General features: G+C 43.9%; 2 protein-coding genes across 5 annotated transcripts in view; one reads left to right on the forward strand and one right to left on the reverse strand.

Annotated features, from left to right (window-relative positions):
• ralgps2 (Ral GEF with PH domain and SH3 binding motif 2) overlaps positions 1–18,805 on the forward strand; it is a 134,526-nt gene that overhangs the window by 75,642 nt on the left and 40,079 nt on the right. The window lies entirely within an intron of this gene.
• Positions 1–18,805, reverse strand: part of angptl1a (angiopoietin-like 1a) — a 40,292-nt gene that overhangs the window by 7,122 nt on the left and 14,365 nt on the right. For both annotated transcript variants that reach the window (XM_021604206.2, XM_021604207.2), the window contains exons 2-4: positions 14,889–15,148; positions 14,480–14,808; positions 13,936–14,227 (exon numbers count right to left, since the gene is read on the reverse strand). In XM_021604206.2, the coding sequence (XP_021459881.2) occupies positions 13,936–14,227; positions 14,480–14,808; positions 14,889–15,096 (829 nt within the window). In that variant the 5' untranslated portion in view covers positions 15,097–15,148. The remainder of the gene's footprint in view (positions 1–13,935; positions 14,228–14,479; positions 14,809–14,888; positions 15,149–18,805) is intronic.

Below are 18,805 nucleotides of genomic sequence, written 5' to 3' on the forward strand. Positions count from 1 at the left end.
TTAGCCAAGTACATTTAAACTCGGTTTTTCACAATTCCTGACATTTAATCCGAGTACAAATTCCCTGTCTTAGGTCAGTTATGATCACCATTTTAAGAATATGAAATGTCAGAATAATAGTAGAGTGCTTTTATTTCTTTCATCACATTTCCAGTGGGTCAGAAGTTTACATACACTCAATTAGTATTTGGTAGCGTTGCCTTTAAATTGTTTAACTTGGGTCAAACGTGTCGGGTAGCCTTCCACAAGCTTCCCACAATAAGTTGGGTGAATTTTGGCCCATTCCTACTGACAAAGCTGGTGTAACTGAGTCAGGTTTGTAGGCCTCCTTGCTCACACATGCTTTTTCAGTTTTGCCCACACATTTTCTATGGGATTGAGGTTGGGGCTTTGTGATGGCCACTCCAATACCTTGACTTTGTTGTCCTTAAGCCATTTTGCCACATCTTTGGAAGTATGCTTGGGGCCATTGTCCATTTGGAAGACCTATTTGCGACCAAGCTTTAACTTCCTGACTGATGTCTTGAGATGTTGCTTCAATGTATCCACATATTTCTCTCCTCATGATGCCATCAATTTTGTGAAGTGCACCAGTCCCTCCTGTAGAAAAGCACCCTCACAACATGATGCTGCCACCACAGTGCTTCACAGTTGGGATGGTGTTCTTCGGCTTGCAAGCCTCCCCCTTTATCCTCCAAACATAACGATGGTCATTATGGCCAAACAGTTCTATTTTTGTTTCATCGGACCAGAGGACATTTCTCCAGAAAGTACAATCTTTGTCCCCATGTGCAGTTGCATACCGTAGTCTGGCTTTTTTTTATGGCTGTTTCGGAGCAGTGGCTTCTTTCTTGCTGAGCTGCCTTTCAGGTTGTTGATATAGGACACAATTTACTGTGGATATAGATACTTTTGTACCTGTTTCCTCCAGCATCTTCACAAGGTCCTTTGCTGTTGTTCTGGGATTGATTTGCACTTTTCGCACCAAAGTACGTTCATCTCTAGGAGACAGAACGCGTCTCCTTCCTGAGCGGTATGACGGCTGCTTTGTCCCATGGTGTTTGTCCTTTGCGTACTATTGTTTGTACAGATGAACGTGGTACCGTCAGGTATTTGGAAATTGCTCCCAAGGATGAACCAGACATGTGGAGGTCTACAAGTCTTTATTTTTTTTTTTAGGTCTTGGCTGATTTCTTTGGATTTTCCCATGATGTCAAGAAAAGCACTGAGTTTGAAGGTAGGCTTTGAAATACATCCACAGGTACACCTCCAATTGACTCAAATTATGTCAATTAGCATTTTAGAAGCTTCTAAAGCCATGACATAATTTTCTGGAATTTTACAACCTGTTTAAAGGCAAAGTCAACTTAGTGTATGTGAACTTCTGACCCACTGGAATTACGATTATAAGTTAAAGAATCTGTCTGTAAACAATTGTTGGAAATATATTACTTGTCATGCACAGAGTAGATGTCCTAACTGACTTGCCAAAACTACAGTTTGTTACAAGAAATTTGTGGAGCTGTTGAAACACTTAGGTTGGGGTCATTAAAACTTGTTTATGTAAACTTCTGACTTCAATTGTACATATAAAGTGGGAAAAACGGTATGTGAACATAATTATAGTGACCAGTGTTCAATGACTACGTAAGGCAAAGCAGTCTCTAATGTTCAAGGCAGGGTATTGGGCGGAGGCTGTTTTAACAGTCTTATCAGTCTCTCGGTCCCAACTTTGTTGCACCTGTACGGTCTCCTTCTTCTAGATGGTAGGGGGGTGAACAGGCTTTGGTAGTGTGGCTGAGGTCCTTTATGACCTTCTTGGCCTTCCTGTGACAGCGGGTGCTGTAGAGGGCAAGCAGTGTGCCCCCGACGATGCATTGGGCTGGGGTGCAATTGCCGTACCAGGCAGTGATGCAACCCGACAGGATCCGACAATGATGCTCTCAATAATAAGTGAAATAATCTCTTTTTTTAAATTTGACCCCTTTTTTCTCCCCAATTTTTGTGGTATCCAATTGTTTTTAGTAGCTACTATCTTGTCTCATTGCTACAACTCCCGTACGGGCTCGGGAGAGACCAAGGTTGAAAGTGTCCTCCAATACACAACCCAACCAAGCCGCACTGCTTCTTAAGCCAGCCGCACCAATGTGTCGGAGGAAGCACCTGGCAACCTTGGTTAGCGCACACTGCGCCCGGCCCGCCACAGGAGTCGCTGGTGCACCTGGCAACCTTGGTTAGCGCGCACTGCGCCCGGCCCGCCAAAGGAGTCGCTGGTGCGCGATGAGACAAGGACATCCCTCCCTAACCCAGACGACGCTAGGCCAATTGTGCGTCGCCCCACGGACCTCCCGGTCGCGGCAGGTTGTGACGGTTGCGACAGAGCCTTGGCGCGAACCCAGAGTCTCTGATCGCACAGCTGGCGCTGCAGTACAGCGCCCTTAACCACTGCGCCACCCGGGAGGCCTATAAGTGAAATAATCTATAAACAGTTGTTGGAACAATGACTTGTGTCATCCACAAAGTAGATGTCGTAAACAACTTGCCAAAACTATAGTTTGTTAACCTCTTAACTTCTTGGCGCTACCCATCCCATTAGTGGGATAATTTTCATCAGCAACCTCTGAATAGCACAGTCAAATAATATTACAAAAAAATATTCATGAAATCACAAGTGCAATATTGCAAAACACAGTTTAGCCTTTTGTTAATCCACCTGTCGTCTCAGATTTTGAAATTATGCTTTACAGCGAAAGCAATCCAAGTGTTTGTGTACGTTTATCGATAGCATAGCATAACATCATGTACACTTAGCATCAGGAAGCTTGGTCACGAAATCAGAAAAGCAATCAAATTAATCGTTTACCTTTGATCTTTGGATGTTTTCACTCACGAGACTCCCAGTTACACAAATGTTCCTTTTGTTCCATAAAGATTATTTTTATACCCAAAATACTGATGTTTGTTTGTCGCGTTATGTTCAGAAATCCAGCGGTCATGACAACGCAGATGTATATTCCAAATAATATCTGTAATGTCCACAGAAACATGTCAAACGTTTTTTATAATCAATCCTCGTGTCTTTTTTAAAAATACACTGCTCAAAAAAATAAAGAGAACACTAAAATAACACATCCTAGATCTGAATGAATGAAATATTCTTATTAAATACTTTTTTCTTTACATAGTTGAATGTGCTAACAACAAAATCACACAAAAATTATCAATGGAAATCAAATGTATCAACCCATGGAGGTCTGGATTTGGAGTCACACTCAAAATTTAAAGTGGAAAACCACACTACAGGCTGATCCAACTTTGATGTAATGTCCTTAAAACAAGTCAAAATGAGGCTCAGTAGTGTGTATGGCCTCCACGTGCCTGTATGACCTCCCTACAACGCCTGGGCATGCTCCTGATGAGGTGGCGGATGGTCTCCTGAGGGATCTCCTCCCAGACCTGGACTAAAGCATCCGCCAACTCCTGGACAGTCTGTGGTGCAACGTGGCGTTGGTGGATGGAGCGAGACATGATGTCCCAGATGTGCTCAATTGGATTCAGGTCTGGGGAATAGGCGGGCCAGTCCATAGCATCAATGCCTTCCTCTTGCAGGAACTGCTGACACACTCCAGCCACATGAGGTCTAGCATTGTCTTGCATTAGGAGGAACCCAGGGCCAACCGCACCAGCATATGGTCTCACAAGGGGTCTGAGGATCTCATCTCGGTACCTAATGGCAGTCAGGCTACCTCTGGCGAGCACATGGAGGGCTGTGTGGCCCCCCAAAGAAATGCCACCCCACACCATGACTGACCCACCGCTAAACCGGTCATACTGGAGGATGTTGCAGGCAGCAGAACGTTCTCCACGGCATCTCCAGACTGTCACGTCTTGTCAGGTGCTCAGTGTGAACCTGCTTTCATCTGTGAAGAGCACAGGGCGCCAGTGGCGAATTTGCCAATCTTGGTGTTCTCTGGCAAATGCCAAACGTCCTGCACTGTGTTGAGCTGTAAGCAGAACCCCCACCTGTGGACGTCGGGCCGTTTGAGCAGACACATGCACATTTGTGGCCTGCTGGAGGTCATTTTGCAGGGCTCTGGCAGTGCTCCTCCTTGCACAAAGGCGGAGGTAGCGGTCCTGCTGCTGGGTTGTTGCCCTCCTACGGCCTCCTCCACGTCTCCTGATGTACTGGCCTGTCTCCTGGTAGCACCTCCATGCTCTGGACACTACGCTGACAGACACCGCAAACCTTCTTGCCACATCTCGCATTGATGTGCCATCCTGGATGAGCTGCACTACCTGAGCCCCTTGTGTGGATTGTAGACTCCGTCTCATGCTACCACTAGAGTGAAAGCACCGCCAGCATTTCAAAAGTGACCAAAACATCAGCCAGGAAGCTTATGAACTGAGAAGTGGTCTGTGGTCCCCACCTGCAGAACCACTCCTTTATTGGGGGTTTGACTTGGAGTTACATTGTGTTTAAGTGTTCCCTTTATTATTTTTGAGCAGTGTATATATTCGATAATATATCAACCGAGTGTGTAGGTTTTTCAATAACAGCGAGAGGAACAATGGCGGCTTTCTCAGTTGCGCAAAAACTCACTCTGAGAGCTCCCTCTGAAAAAGCATAATCTGAGAACGGCGCTCAGAACCCAAAACAGCCAGAGGAATATCCGCCGTTTTGGAGTCAACAAAGTTAGAAATAAAACCATAAATATTCACTTACCTTTGATCTTCATCAGAAGGCACCCCAGTTTTACAATAAATGACTGATTTGTTCCATAAAGTCCATAATTGATGTCCAAATAGCCATTTGTTGTTAGTGTGTTCAGCCCAGTAATCCATCTTCATGAGGCGCAGGCACTTCGTCCAGACAAAAACTCAAAGTTCCGTTAGTCCTTTAGAAACATGTCAAACGATGTATGGAATCAGTCTTTAGGATGTTTTTAACATAACACATCAATAAAACATCAATAAAACATCAATGTTCCAACTGGAGAATTCCTTTGTCTGTAGAAAAGCACTGGAACGCGTGGTAAATCTGTCGAGCGCACGTCATGAGACCAAGGCACTCTGCCAGAACACTAACTGAGGTCTCATGAGCCCCTCCTTTATAGTAGAATCCTCATTCAAGTTTCTAAAGACGGTTGCCATCTAGTGGAAGCCGTAGGAAGTGCAACTTTATACATTTCTCAATGTGTATTCGGTAGGCCAAGCTTTGAAAAACTACAAACCTCAATGTCCCACTTCCTGGTTGGATTTTTCCTCAGGTTTTCGCCTGCCATATGAGTTAAGTTATACTCACAGACATCATTCAAACAGTTTTAGAAACTTCTGAGTGTTTTCTATCCAATACTAATAATAATATGCATATATTCGCATCTGGGACAGAGTAGCCGGCAGTTCACTCTGGACCACGCTATTCATCCAAAAGTGAAAATGCTGCCCCCTATCACAAAAAGGTTATGGATATTCTTATTTTTAATGACTGCCTACCCCAGCCAAACCCAGAATACACTGGGCCAATTTTGCGCCGCCTTATGGGACTCCCATTCACAGCCGGATGTACTAGAGCCAGATTTGGGCCAGGGACTGTAGTGACGCCTCTTGCACGGACATGCAGTGCCTCAGACCACTGCGCCACTCGGGTGTGTGTGTGTGTGTGTGTGTGTGTGTGTATATATATCTATCTGCAAAAAAAGTAACTTCCCTTTTTCAGGACCCTGTCTTTCAAAGATAATTAGTAAAAATCCAAATAATTTCACAGATCTTCATTGTATAGGGTTTAAACACTGTTTCCCGTGCTTGTTCAATTAACATGGAATTGTGGAACGGTCATTAAGACACTAACCGCTTACAGACGGTAGGCAATTTAAGGTCACAGTTATGAAAACTTAGAACACTAAAGAGGATTTTCTACTGACTCTGGAAAAATACCAAAAGAAAGATGCCCAGCTTCCCTGCTCATCTGCAGGGATGCTGTAAGGAGGCATGAGGACTGCAGATGTGACCAGTGTAATAAATTGCAATATCCGTTCTGTGAGACGCCTAAGACGGCACTACAAGTGGACAGGACAGACATCTGATCGTCCTCGCAGTGGCAGACCACGTGTAAGAACACCTGCACAGTATCGGTACATCCGAACATTACAACTTCGGGACAGGTACAGGATGGCAACAACTGCCCGAGTTACCATAAGAACGCACAATCTCTTCATCAGTGTTCAGACTGTCCTCAATACGCTGAGAGAGGCTTGACTGAGGGATTGTAGGCCTGTTGTTAAAGCAGGTTGTCACCAGACATCACAGGCAACATCATCACATATGGGCACAAACCCACCGTCGCTGGATCACGCAGACTGGCAAAAAGTGCTCTTCACTGACGCGTCGTGGTTTTGTCTCACCAGGATGGTCGGATTTGCGTTTATCGTCGAAGGAATGAGCGCTACACCGAGGCCTGTACTCTGGAGCGGGATCGATTTGGAGGTGGAGGGTCCGTCATGGTCTGGGAGCAGTGTGTCACAGCATCATCGGACTGAGCTTGTCATTGCAGGCAATTTGAACGCTGTGCGTTACAGGGCACAGACGTCCTCCCTCGTGTGGTACCCATCCCGCGGGCTCATCCTGACACGACCCTCCAGCATGACAATTCCACCAGTCATACTGCTCATTCTGTGCATGATTTCCTGCAAGACAGGACTCTCAGTGTTCTGCCATGGCCAGCGAAGAGCCCGGATCTCAATCCCATTGAGCATGTCTGGGACCTGTTGGATCGGAGGGTTAGGGCTAGGGCCATTCCCCCAGAAATGTCCGGGAACTTGCATGTGCCTTGGTGGACGAGTGGGGTAACATCTCACAGCAAGAACTGGCAAATCTGGTGCAGTCCATTAACCTAATATAATACATAAATAAAATCTATTTAGTCCCAAATAAATAATGAAACATGCTCAATTTGGTTTAAATAATGCAACAACACAGTGTTGGAGTAGAAAGTAAATGTGCAATATGTGCCATTTAAAAAGCTAATGTTTAAGTTCCTTGCTGAGAACATATGAAAGCTGGTTGTTCAATATTCCGACTTATTCAATATTCCCAGTTAAGAAGTTTTAGATTGGAATTATTATTGGAATTATGACACAGGACTATTTCTCTCTCTACCATTTGTATTTCATATACCTTTGACTATTGGATGTTCTAATAGGCACTTTAGTATTGCCAGCCTAATCTCAGGAGTTGATAGGCTTGAAGTCATCAACAGCGCTGTGCTTCAATCATTGCTTTGAGCTGCTGGCAAACGCAGGTAAGTTTGAATGAATGCTTACTAGCCTGATGTTGTCTTCCACCGCTCAGACTGCTCTGTCAAATATCAAATCATAGACTTAATTATAATATAATAAACACAGAAATATGAGCCGTTGGCCATTTAATATGGTCAAATCCGGAAACTAATTTAGAAAACAAAACATTTATTCTTTCAGTGAAATACAGAACCGTTCCGTATTTTATCGAACGGGCGGCCACCCTAAGTCTAAATATTGCTGTTACATTGCACAACCTTCAATATTATGTCATAGAACAACAGTTTTCACCTGTGCTAACATAATTGCAAAAGGATTTTCTAATGATCAATTAGCCTTTTTAAAATTATACATTTGGATTAGCTAACACAACATGCCATTGGATCACAGGAGTGATGGTTGCTGATAATGGGCCTCTGTACGCCAATGTAGATATTCCATTAACAATCAGCCGTTTCCAGCTACGATAGTCATTTACAGAGTTAATTGTGTCTACATTGTAATTCTGATCAATTTGATGTTATTTTAATGGACTTTTTTTTTTTTTTTTTGCTTTACTTTCAAAAATAAGGACATTTCTAAGTGACCCCAAACTTTTGAACATGTTGATAGTGGACAATTGTTTTACTCCTCTTGACAATTTTAATACTTCCTGAGAAATATCCATTATTTACCATTTTACACCTAGGATTACTATAAATAACTAACGCATTGTGTAAGAGATTCTCCAAAACTGAAATATTACAAAGAAGGTTTTGTCGGCGTTTAAATATCCATAGTGTAGCCTTCCAGCAACTACCCTGACGGACAAATAAACATGGTGTAGGCGAGGCACTTTCAGGGGGCCACATTCCATTATGTCTGAAAAGGGTCATCAATAAAGGCTACCGATAGATAGCCTACTGTAATTTCATATTATGAGGCAAAAATTAGTAGGCTACCTGGTACTCGCAAGACTGTCCCGAAGATACCTCTGTATCCCGGTGACATCAGTGCCATGAATAGGATAGAATATTCTGCATGCAACAGACCAAAGACTGAACACACACTTGCATCATTAGCAAAGAGACCTTGCAGGCAGGCCTGCCCAAGGGGGAGAGAGAGGATGGGGTAATCTGCATCTCGCAATTTCTTGCCTTGCAAATTAACCAAAGTTGCCTGAAGTTCACCTCTTCCTCTCTGGTTTTATTTGAATTACACAAATGTCCATTTTATAGCCTATCGACTATAACACAAATGTTTTGCGATAAATGCACTGTGATTTTAAGGGTGGGGTTATGAAACGTTTTTCGGTTAGGGTTTTTTCTTAATGTTAAGTATCCCAACTTTGTTGAAACATTTTAATGCTTTAATGTTCACAGCCCTACCTATTGACCTGGCACAGTAGCTGTGGCCCTACAGTACTCCCAGCTGAAGGGTTTATATAAGACAGACGCCAGCTGGCCCACAGCAGGCCTGAGAGTTGCCCATTTAGAGACAGGTAGTGGCAGTTTGACCTCGAGATTAGTCTGACTTTCCTCGCCATTACACTTTACCCAAAGACCGACCAGAGATTCTTCTTTCCTCCGTAATCAAATGCTCCATCTGTCTTCTCAGTTTCACCTCACTATTTCCCCAGGACATAGCCCTAGCTCATTATTCTAGTGAGTGACAGTTGCAGTAAGTTCATTGTCAGCCATCTGTTTGTTTAAACCCGCTCTGCGGTCTTCAAACCACCACGGTCAAATCTCCAGTCATAATAAAATGCTCTTTCCCTATCTTTCAGAGGTATTTCCAAGAAGTATTATCACCCTGCAAATTGGTTTCATGCTGAAAATGATCTTGCTCACATTGGAGATGTGTTTTTGTGGGCACTAGTCAGGAGAGAGTTAGTTGATTCGGGTCTCTCAGCTTTCTCCAGCTGATTAGGTCTTCTGACTGTAATCTAGGCTTGTAATCTAGGATTTGAATAGGTATAGTGTACAGTGCATAGTCCCAACCCTTTGCCCAGTCTTCACATTTTGCTTCCTTAAATTATTTCTAAAAAGGGATTTTTCCTCTACACAACCTACTCAGCATTTTCAAAGTAAAAGAAAGTTAGAGGAAATTTGTTCAAAAATTTACAAAAAAAACAATTGTGGAAAAGTACCCAATTGTCCTACTTGATTAAAAGTAAAGATACCTTAATAGAAAATTACTCAAATAAAAGTGAAAGTCACCCAGTAAAATAGTGAGTAAAAGTCAAAGTATTTCACATTCCTTATATTAAGCAAAGCAGACGGCATGATTTTCTTGTTTAAAAATGTTATGGATAGCCAGGGGCACAACAACACTCAGACATCATTTACAAACAAAGTGTTTGTTTAGTGAGTCCGCCAGATCAGAGGGAATAGGGATGAATAGGGACGTTCTCTTGATTAGTGTGTGTATTTGACCATTTTCCTGTCCTAAGCTTTCTAAATGTAACATACTTTTGATTGAGGGAAAATGTATGGAGTAAAAAGTACATTATTTCCATTAGGAATGTAGTGGAGTAAAATATCTAAAAAGTACAAATACCCCCGAAAAAACATCTTAAGTAGTACTTTAAAGTATTTTTTACTTTACACCACTGTAAAAACATTAATATATTTCTTAATTGCTTATGTCTTCACACCCAGAGTTAATTTTTAGTGGAAGTACCATTGGCAGTCTTTTAGAGCTGTGAATCTTTTTGAATAATAATATACCAAGTTTTCACAACTCTTAGTATGATGTCCATTTTGTTTTTGTTCAAATTGCTCAAGCTCAGTAAATTTGGTTGGGAATCATTGATGGACAGTAATATTCAAACTTTGGCTCTGATTTGAGACGAGACCACTCAGGAACATTCAGCATTCAAATGTGTGTAATTGTTTCGATGAAAAATAAAACTCTCCCAGGGTTAAGTTTTCAGAAGTCTGAGGGCTTTTCCTTTTTACATGTGCTTTACTCCTTTCATATTGATTTTTACAAACTCCCCAGTCCCTGCCAATGACGAGCATACCCATAACATGATGCTGCCACCAAAATACTTGAAAATTCTGAGGGTTTCACTCTGTGTTGTATTGGTTTTTAATTTAGGCCAAAAAGTTAATCAAATCATATCAAACTTTATTCGGCACATGCGTCAAATACAACAGGTGTAGTAGACCTTACATGTTTACTTACAAGCCCTTAACTTTATTTATTGAACTGCATTGTTGTTTAAGAAAATATTTATTAAATAAACTACAGTAAAAAAACAAAAAATAACTAACACAATAACGAGGCTTTATACAGGGGGTACCGGTTTGTCAAGGTCATTTGTACATGTAGGTAGCGGTAAAGTGACTATGCATAGATAATAAACAGTGAGTAGCAGCAGTGTAAAAACAAATGGGTGGGTGTCAATGTAAATTGTTGGGTGGCCATTTTATTAATAGTTCAGCAGTCTTATGAGTTGGAGATAGAAGCTGTTAAGGAGCCTTTTGGTCCAAGACTTGGCACTCCTGTACCGCTTGCCATGCGGTAGCAGAGAGAACAGTCTATGACGTGGGTGACTGGAGTCTTTTTACAATTTTTTGGTCCTTCCTCTGATACTGGCTGGTATAGAGGTCCTGGGTGGCAGGGAGCTCGGCCCCAGTGATGTACTGGGCCACACGCACTGCCCTCTGTAGCGCCTTGCAGTCAGATGCCAAGCAGTTGCCATACCAAGCGGTGATGTAGCCAGTCAAAATGCTCTCGATGCTGCTGTAGAACTTTAGGAGATTCTTAGGGCCAATGCCATATCTTTTCAGCCACCTGAGGGGGAAGAGTCATTGTTGTGCCCTCTTCACAACTGTGTTGGTGTGTTTGGACAATGATAGGTGATGTGATGTGGACACCGAGTAACTTGAATCTATCGACCCGCTCCACTACAGCCCCGTCGATGTAAATGGGGGAGTGCTCAGCTCTCCTTTCCTGTAGTCTACGATCAGCTCTTTTGTCTTGCTGATGTTGAGGGAGAGGTGGTTGTCCTGCACCACTGCCAGGTCTCTGACCTCCCTAATAGGCTCTCATCGGTGATCAGGCCTACCACCATCATGTTGTCGGCAAACTTTATGATGTTGGAGTCATCCGCAGTCGTTGGTGAACAGGGAGCACAGGAGGGGACTAAGCTACTCCCCTATCTCGAGGGTCAGCGTGGTGGATGTGTTCCTTACCCTCACCACCTGGGGGAGGCCAATCAGGAAGTTCAAAATCCAGTTGGAGGGAGGTGTTTAATCCCAGGGTCCTTAGTTTAGTGATGAACTTGGAGGGCACTATGGTGTTGAATGCTGAGCTGTAGTCAATGAACAGCCTTCTCACGTGTTCCTTTTGTCCAGGCGGGAAAGGGCAGTGTGGAGTGCAATAGAGATTGCATCATCTTTTGGGGTGATATGTGAATTTGAGTGTGTCCAGGGTTTCTGGGATAATGGTGTTAATGTGAGCCATGACCAGCCTTCCAAAGCATTTCATGGCTACAGATGAGAGCTACAGGGCGAATGTCATTTAGGCAGGTTACCTTGTGTTCTTGGACATAGGGTGGTCTGCTTGAAACATTGTAGGTGTTACAGACTGGGTCAGAGAGAGGTTGAGAATGTCAGGTAAGACACTTGCCAGCTGGTCAGCGCATGCTCTGAGTACGCATCCTGGTAACCCATCCGGCCCTGCGGCCTTGTGAATGTTGACCTCTTTAAAGGTCTTACTAATGAATCAAATCAAATGTATTTATATAGCCCTTCGTACATCAGCTGATATCTCAAAGTGCTGTACAGAAACCCAGCCTAAAACCCCAAACAGCAAGCAATGCAGGTGTAGAAGCACAGTGGCTAGGAAAAACTCCCTAAAAAGGCCAAAACCTAGGGAGGAACCAGGCTATGTGGGGTGGCCAGTCCTCTTCTGGCTGTGCCGGGTGGAGATTATAACAGAACATGGCCAAGATGTTCAAATGTTCATAAAATGACCAGCATGGTCCAATAATAATAAGGCAGAACAGTTGAAACTGGAGCAGCAGCACGGCCAGGTGGACTGGGGACAGCAAGGAGTCATCATGTCAGGTAGTCCTAATTAATATTGGCTAAGAAGAGCGTGATCACACAGATGCAGGATTTTCTTATAAGCGTCCAGATCAGTGTCCTGCTCCTTGAAAGCGGCAGCTCTAGCATTTAGCTCAGTGTGGATGTTGTCTGTAATCCCTGGCTTCTGGTTGGGATATGTATGGTCACTGTGGGGACGTCGTCGTCAATGCACTTATTATTGAAGCCGGTGACTGATGTGGTAAACTCAATGCTGTCGGATGAATCTCGGAGCATACACTATATATACAAAAGTATGTAGATTCAACTTTTCAGCCACACCTGTTGCTGACAGGTGTATAGAATCGAGCACACGCCCATTCAGTCTCCATAGACAAATAGAATGGCCTTACTGAAGAGGTCAGTAACTTTCAACGTGGCACTGCCATGGGTTGCCATCATTCCAACAAGTCAATTCGCCAAATGTCTTGTTATTGTGAAGTGGAAACGTCTTGGAGCAACCGGCTCAGCCGCGAAGTGGATATATGTTGCCATAGGAGTTGTGAAAGGTTGGTAGAATCTTATTCAGAGCAGTAATGTCTGCTTAAGATGCTTCCACCAAGTATTAACACTGGAGTGTGAAGACATATATGCAAACAATACATGCTTCATTTGTATTTCTTAGTATTTTGGAAAATGTTCTGTCATTTTGCTTTCGCTTTGAAAATGTAGGTTGTGTAGATCAAGATGCAACTTTTTTTTTTTATCCTGTTTTAGATGATATCTTAAACATAAATGAAAAGACTATGCAAGGTGTGTGTGGACTTTATATATATATATATTTCATTTATTGGCCTTTTTATGTTCTGTTTTCAGTGGTGTGGGTGTCTGATCAGTGATTAACTGCAGGTAGAGCTGTCTTTATCCCCACTGTATGTATGCCTGGCTCGTACGCCAGAATATGCTTGCATCATCCAGCCAGAGGTCAGGTTATAGCCTGGCTCTGACCAGCCAGCTGTGTGAATGTGTTGTGTGTTTGCCACTGAGTGCCTGCTCAGTGTTACACTGCAGTTCTTTATCTCAGTTTGTATATCTGCCAATCCTCACAAAGGCCCATTTAAGCCAGCACTGAGTTTAGTCCAGCCATACGCCCAGAAATACATATTTACTCCCAGAGCTCAGATTAACAGATACTCTCCGGTCCCAGTGTAATTCTCTAGAACTCACTCCATATACACAAGCACGCGCGCCAGCAGTAGGTTATAGCCAGTCCAGCTGTCCCAGAGGCACTGAGAGGAATGTGTGATCTCACTGCGCTGTCTGTCCTGCCAGGGATGAACCCACTGGACCACAGCCGGCCCATTGTCCAGACCGTTTCCCCTTTCACCAGGCGTTCACCAAATTACATGCACCATTGGCCGCCGCAATTCTAATTTAGCGTCTCTGACAATTAGACATGTGAAATGTCTGCCCGGCCTACTGTGAGTTTAGCTTCTGCCTAATTCAGAAATTGCCATACCAGTACTGCTTCCAACCAACTCGACATGCTCTGGTAAATGGACACAATTATTCAGTCTTTGTCTCATTAACGCTAACCACCCCTCCCGGGGTTATTTGGTACGTACCTTCTGAGGTGAGCGTGCCCTGCGGTGGCGGCGGGTTGAGTCCAAATGGAGAGGCGGTGGGGGAGTCCATGCGTGACCCCCGTGGGAATGCCCGGTTGTTGTGATCCCTCTGTATCTCGTTGGTGAAGCGGCTGTTGACGGGGATGTTCTCTGGGACCACCTGGACCAGCGGGGGGACCACCTGCATCTCACTGCGCCCCAGGGTCCGCAGACACTGCTCCTCCAACGCAGCGATCAGCACAGATTGGTTGTTCACCACCCCCGCCATCGCTGCAAAACGCCCTTCCAGCTCCTTGTGGCAGGAGAGAGAAGTTAACATAAAAACCAGAAGTGTCTTGATATATTTCTAACAGATGTTAGCAACATTACATGTGCTATAGGCACATCTAAATATTGTCCCCAGCTATATTAAGTGAGTGCTGGCCTTCTAAAGTTCCATATTATAGCAGTGTTCTGCTTCTAGCACACTCCTTCATTCAATTTCACCTCTACATGAAAGTAACATTAACCACGTTGCGTTTCAGTTCCACCGTGGCGTTCTAACCTTGTAGCGGGAGGCTAGCTTCAGCATCTCTGAGGTGACGTTGAGAACCCGGTTCTCCAGCTGGGCCAGCTCCAGAGAGTTGTCTCTCTTCCTGATGATCTCGTGAAGCAGCTGCATGTAGAGCTGGGTCACCCTGGAGTTCATGTTCCTGCTCTCCTTCCTGAGCAGCTTCATCTCGTTCACCATGTTGCCGTCCACGTCCACCACCAGCTGCAGGGTCTCAATCTCCCTTCTCTGCTTGAACAGCACCTCTTTTACGTCAGCTATGTCCATCCGTGTCACACGCTCCTTGTCCGGCTCGGGGCCCGTTGCACTGGCACAGATGGGGCCTGATGATGGGCATTAGATTAATTCGAAGTCACGTGACAAGGTGTAAAATAGACGTCTTCACAGAAGACTAAACACTGACCTGTGATCTTCTGCTGGGGAATCAGAAAGGTGTAGGAGCACTTCTTGACGTCTTCTGTGGGAGTTCGTTTGGCCCTGAGCAGGGGATATTCCTTGGTTTCTCTAGCCTGTCTGGAGCCCCTGCACTGGCTCTGCTCCAAGAAAGAGAGGCAGAGCAGGGCACACAGGCTCCACGACACTCCCTGCTTCACCCCCACCACAACCTGCATAGTGTACTTCTACTGGCTGTCTGGATGACTCCTGGACTTCCTCTGGGCTTCTCTGCAATTGATGAAGGAACAAGAGTTGGTGTGAAGTAATGGCTTACTGTTTCCAACAATGAACAATTAGATTTTTGACAACAAAGTACCAGGAGTGCTGGTCATGTATATTTTATCCCTAAAAAGGGAAAATAGTTTTGCAGCAGAATCATTCATAACAAAGCAAGATGTGAAGACTACACGTAGCTTGCACACAGAGGGTTGGAATTCAACAAATGTTTACAGCTAATTACTAGCAGACATTCCCTCAGTCAGAAGTAATAGTCAGGCTTGCCAACGGTGGACATTTACAGTATACAACTTAAACACCAGGTTGGGGTAGACGTTATGTGAATGCCCTGGCGGAAATGGTCAATGATCGTCAATGATCCCTAAGGCAGTCGATTAGTCATGCGGCAGAATGATTCCCAATAAGATTTTTTTAGCACTAAAGCCAGAAATTTCATCCAGAACAATACTCGGACAAACAGGGTTTGTGTAATGATCTAAAACTAAGCAGTAGGAGGGCTAGCTCGTCTCACAGGGAGCTGGGGAACAAATTGCTGTTCAGTCATTCTGCAGGAGGTCTGGATGTCTGTTCTCTGTCAGAGCTGTTTCCTAAACACCCAGACTGCTGAGTCCCCTGGGCTTCCCTGGTGCTGCAGGGCTCTGAGACATACTTCCTCTCCCTGCAGATGGGGCTGTGTTAACAGGATAGTTCTTTGAGCGAGGAGAGCTCTGGCTGGCTTCTCCTTCCCGGACTGACCCCAACTCTCCACCCCGCCCCACTGCCCCCCTCTTAACCCCTGGCTGTACATCCTAAGCCTGTTCTGGCTCCTCCTGCCAGACAGGTTTTGTAAACACGCACCACGAGGCTCCAGACACGAGAACACACACACACACACACACACACACACACACACACACACAAAACACCCAGACACACTCGCACACACAGACCGTGGCACCACAAGGCTCCAGACACCAAAGCTCACAGGTATGTTAAATAGAAAATGTAATTTACCTCTGGTGTCTGATGCCCTCAGCCCTGCCCACCACTCTGCCCTAGTTCCCTGGCCCTGCTCAGAATCCTATATCCTCTCTCTGACCCCCATTGTGGTTTCTGTCTCTCTGCTGGTGTTTGATTCTCAACACCTCTCTCTCAAACACACAGCTCCATTTTACACTCTGAGTTTGGCCTATGTAAGTCCACTCAACACTACCCAACACCCCCACCCTGAAACCGGGGCTCTGTGTGGCTCCTGTATGACGCTGTTGTGGATCCTCAGACCTGGAGTCAAATCTGTCACTTAGATCAGTAGTGTGGAATAGAGGTCGACCGATTAATCGAAATGGCCGATTTCAAGTTTTCATAGCAATCAAAAATCGGTATTTTTGGTCACCGATTTGGCAGATTTTTTAATATTTTTATTTAACTAGGCAAGTCAGTTAAGAACACATTCTTATTTTCAATGACGGCCTAGGAACAGTGGGTTAACTGCCTGTTCAGGGGCAGAATGACAGATTTTTACCTTGTCAGTTCGGGGACTCAATCTTGCAACCTTACAGTTAACTACTCCAACGCTCTAACCACCTGCCTCTCATTGCACTCCACGAGGAGCCTGCCTGTTACGCGAATGCAGTAAGAAGCCAAGGTAAGTTTCTAGCTAGCGTTAAAAAAACAATCATAATCACTAGTTAATTACACATGGTTGATGATATTACTAGTTTATCTAGCGTGTCCTGCGTTGCATATAATCAATGCAACGCAGGGTGACGATTTAACAAAAGCGCATTTGCGAAAAAAGCACAATCGTTGCACGACTGTAACCATAAACCTAACTATAAACACCAATTCCTTTCTTAAACTCAATACAGAGAAGTATATATTTTTAAACCTGCATATTTAGCTAAAATAAATCCAGGTTAGCAGGCAATATTAAACAGGTGAAATTGTCACTTCTCTTGCGTTCATTGCACACACAGTCAGGGTATATACAACCGTTTGGGCCGCCTGGCTCATTGTGAACTAATTTGCCAGAATTGTACATAATTATGACATAACATTGAAGGTTGTGCAACGTAACAGCAATATTTAGACTTATGGATGCCACCCGTTAGATAAAATACGGAACGGTTCTGTATTTCACTGAAAGATTAAACGTTTTGTTTTCGAAATGATAGTTTCCGGATTCGACCATATTAATGACCAAAGGCTCGTATTTCTGTGTTTTGTTATAATTAAGTCTATGATTTGATATTTGATAGAGCAGTCTGACTGAGCGATGGTAGTCAGCAGCAGGCTCGTAAGCATTCATTCAAACAGCACTTTAGTGCGTTTTGCCAGCAGCTCTTCGTTGTGCTTCAAGCATTGCGCTGTTTATGACTTCAAGCCTATCAACTTCCGAGATCAGGCTGGTGTAACCGATGTGAAATGGCTAGCTAGTTAGCGGGGTGCGCGCTAATAGCGTTTCAATCGTCACTCGCTCTGAGACTTGGAGTAGTTGTTCCCCTTGCTCTGCAAGGGCCGCGGCTTTTGTGGAACGATGGGTAACGCTGCTTCGAGGGTGGCTGTTATCTATGTGTTCCTGGTTCGAGCCCAGGTAGGAGCGAGGAGAGGGACGGAAGCTATACTGTTACACTGGCAATACTAAAGTACCTATTAGAACATCCAATTGTCAAAGGGATATGAAATACAAATGGTATAGAGAGAAATAGTCCTATAAATACTATAACTACAACCTAAAACCTCTTACCTGGGAATATTGAAGACTCATGTTTAAATGAACCACCAGCTTTCATATGTTCTCATGTTCTGAGCAAGGAACTTAAACGTTAGCTTTCTTACATGGCACATATTGCACTTTTACTTTCTTCTCCAACACTTTGTTTTTACATTATTTAAACCAAATTGAACATGTTTCATTATTTATTTGTATTGATTTATTATATTTAAGTTAAAATAAGTGTTCATTCAGGATTGTTGTAATTGTCATTATTACAAATAAATAAGAATTGGCCGTTTAAAAAAAAAAAATCGCCATCGCCTTTTTTGGTCCTCCAATAATCGGTATCGGCGTTGAAAAATCATAGTCGGTCGACCTCTAGTGTGGATACTGTGAAAGGGAGCCTGTTTGTGTCAGTGTATGTTGGGGAGCTGAGCCAGTACTGTGTGAGAAGTGTCTGCGTAGAGTGCTTTTCTTTATTTCACTGGCTGTGTGTTAGTCCAACAGCAGATTCCCCTGACAGCGCAACCAGGTTCTGTATCCTGTATACTCACTGCCCTGTTAATGGCTTTAGCATCTTCAAGCTCTCCACACACACACACACACACACACACACACACACACACACACACACACACACACACACACACACACAAAAGGAAGGGATCACTGCCGTTACCTCACTTTCCAACCCAAAAATGTAAGGAGCAAACTGAAGGAAAGAGGAGGTTCAGCAAAATGTGAAGGACAATGGAACTCTTTCAAAAAAAGTGTATTTATTGCTGAAGGTAGTAGCACACCAGGGTTGGGGTCAGTTCCAATGAAATTCCAGGAAATTCAGAGATTTAAAAAAAAATATAGAATTCATTAGCTAGGTTTCCATCCAATTGGTGACATTTTATACATACACGCATACACACACTACCGTTCAAAGTTTGGGTTCACTTAGAAAC

The sequence above is a fragment of the Oncorhynchus mykiss genome, chromosome 5, assembly GCF_013265735.2.
Source record: "Oncorhynchus mykiss isolate Arlee chromosome 5, USDA_OmykA_1.1, whole genome shotgun sequence".
Lineage (NCBI taxonomy): Eukaryota > Metazoa > Chordata > Actinopteri > Salmoniformes > Salmonidae > Oncorhynchus > Oncorhynchus mykiss.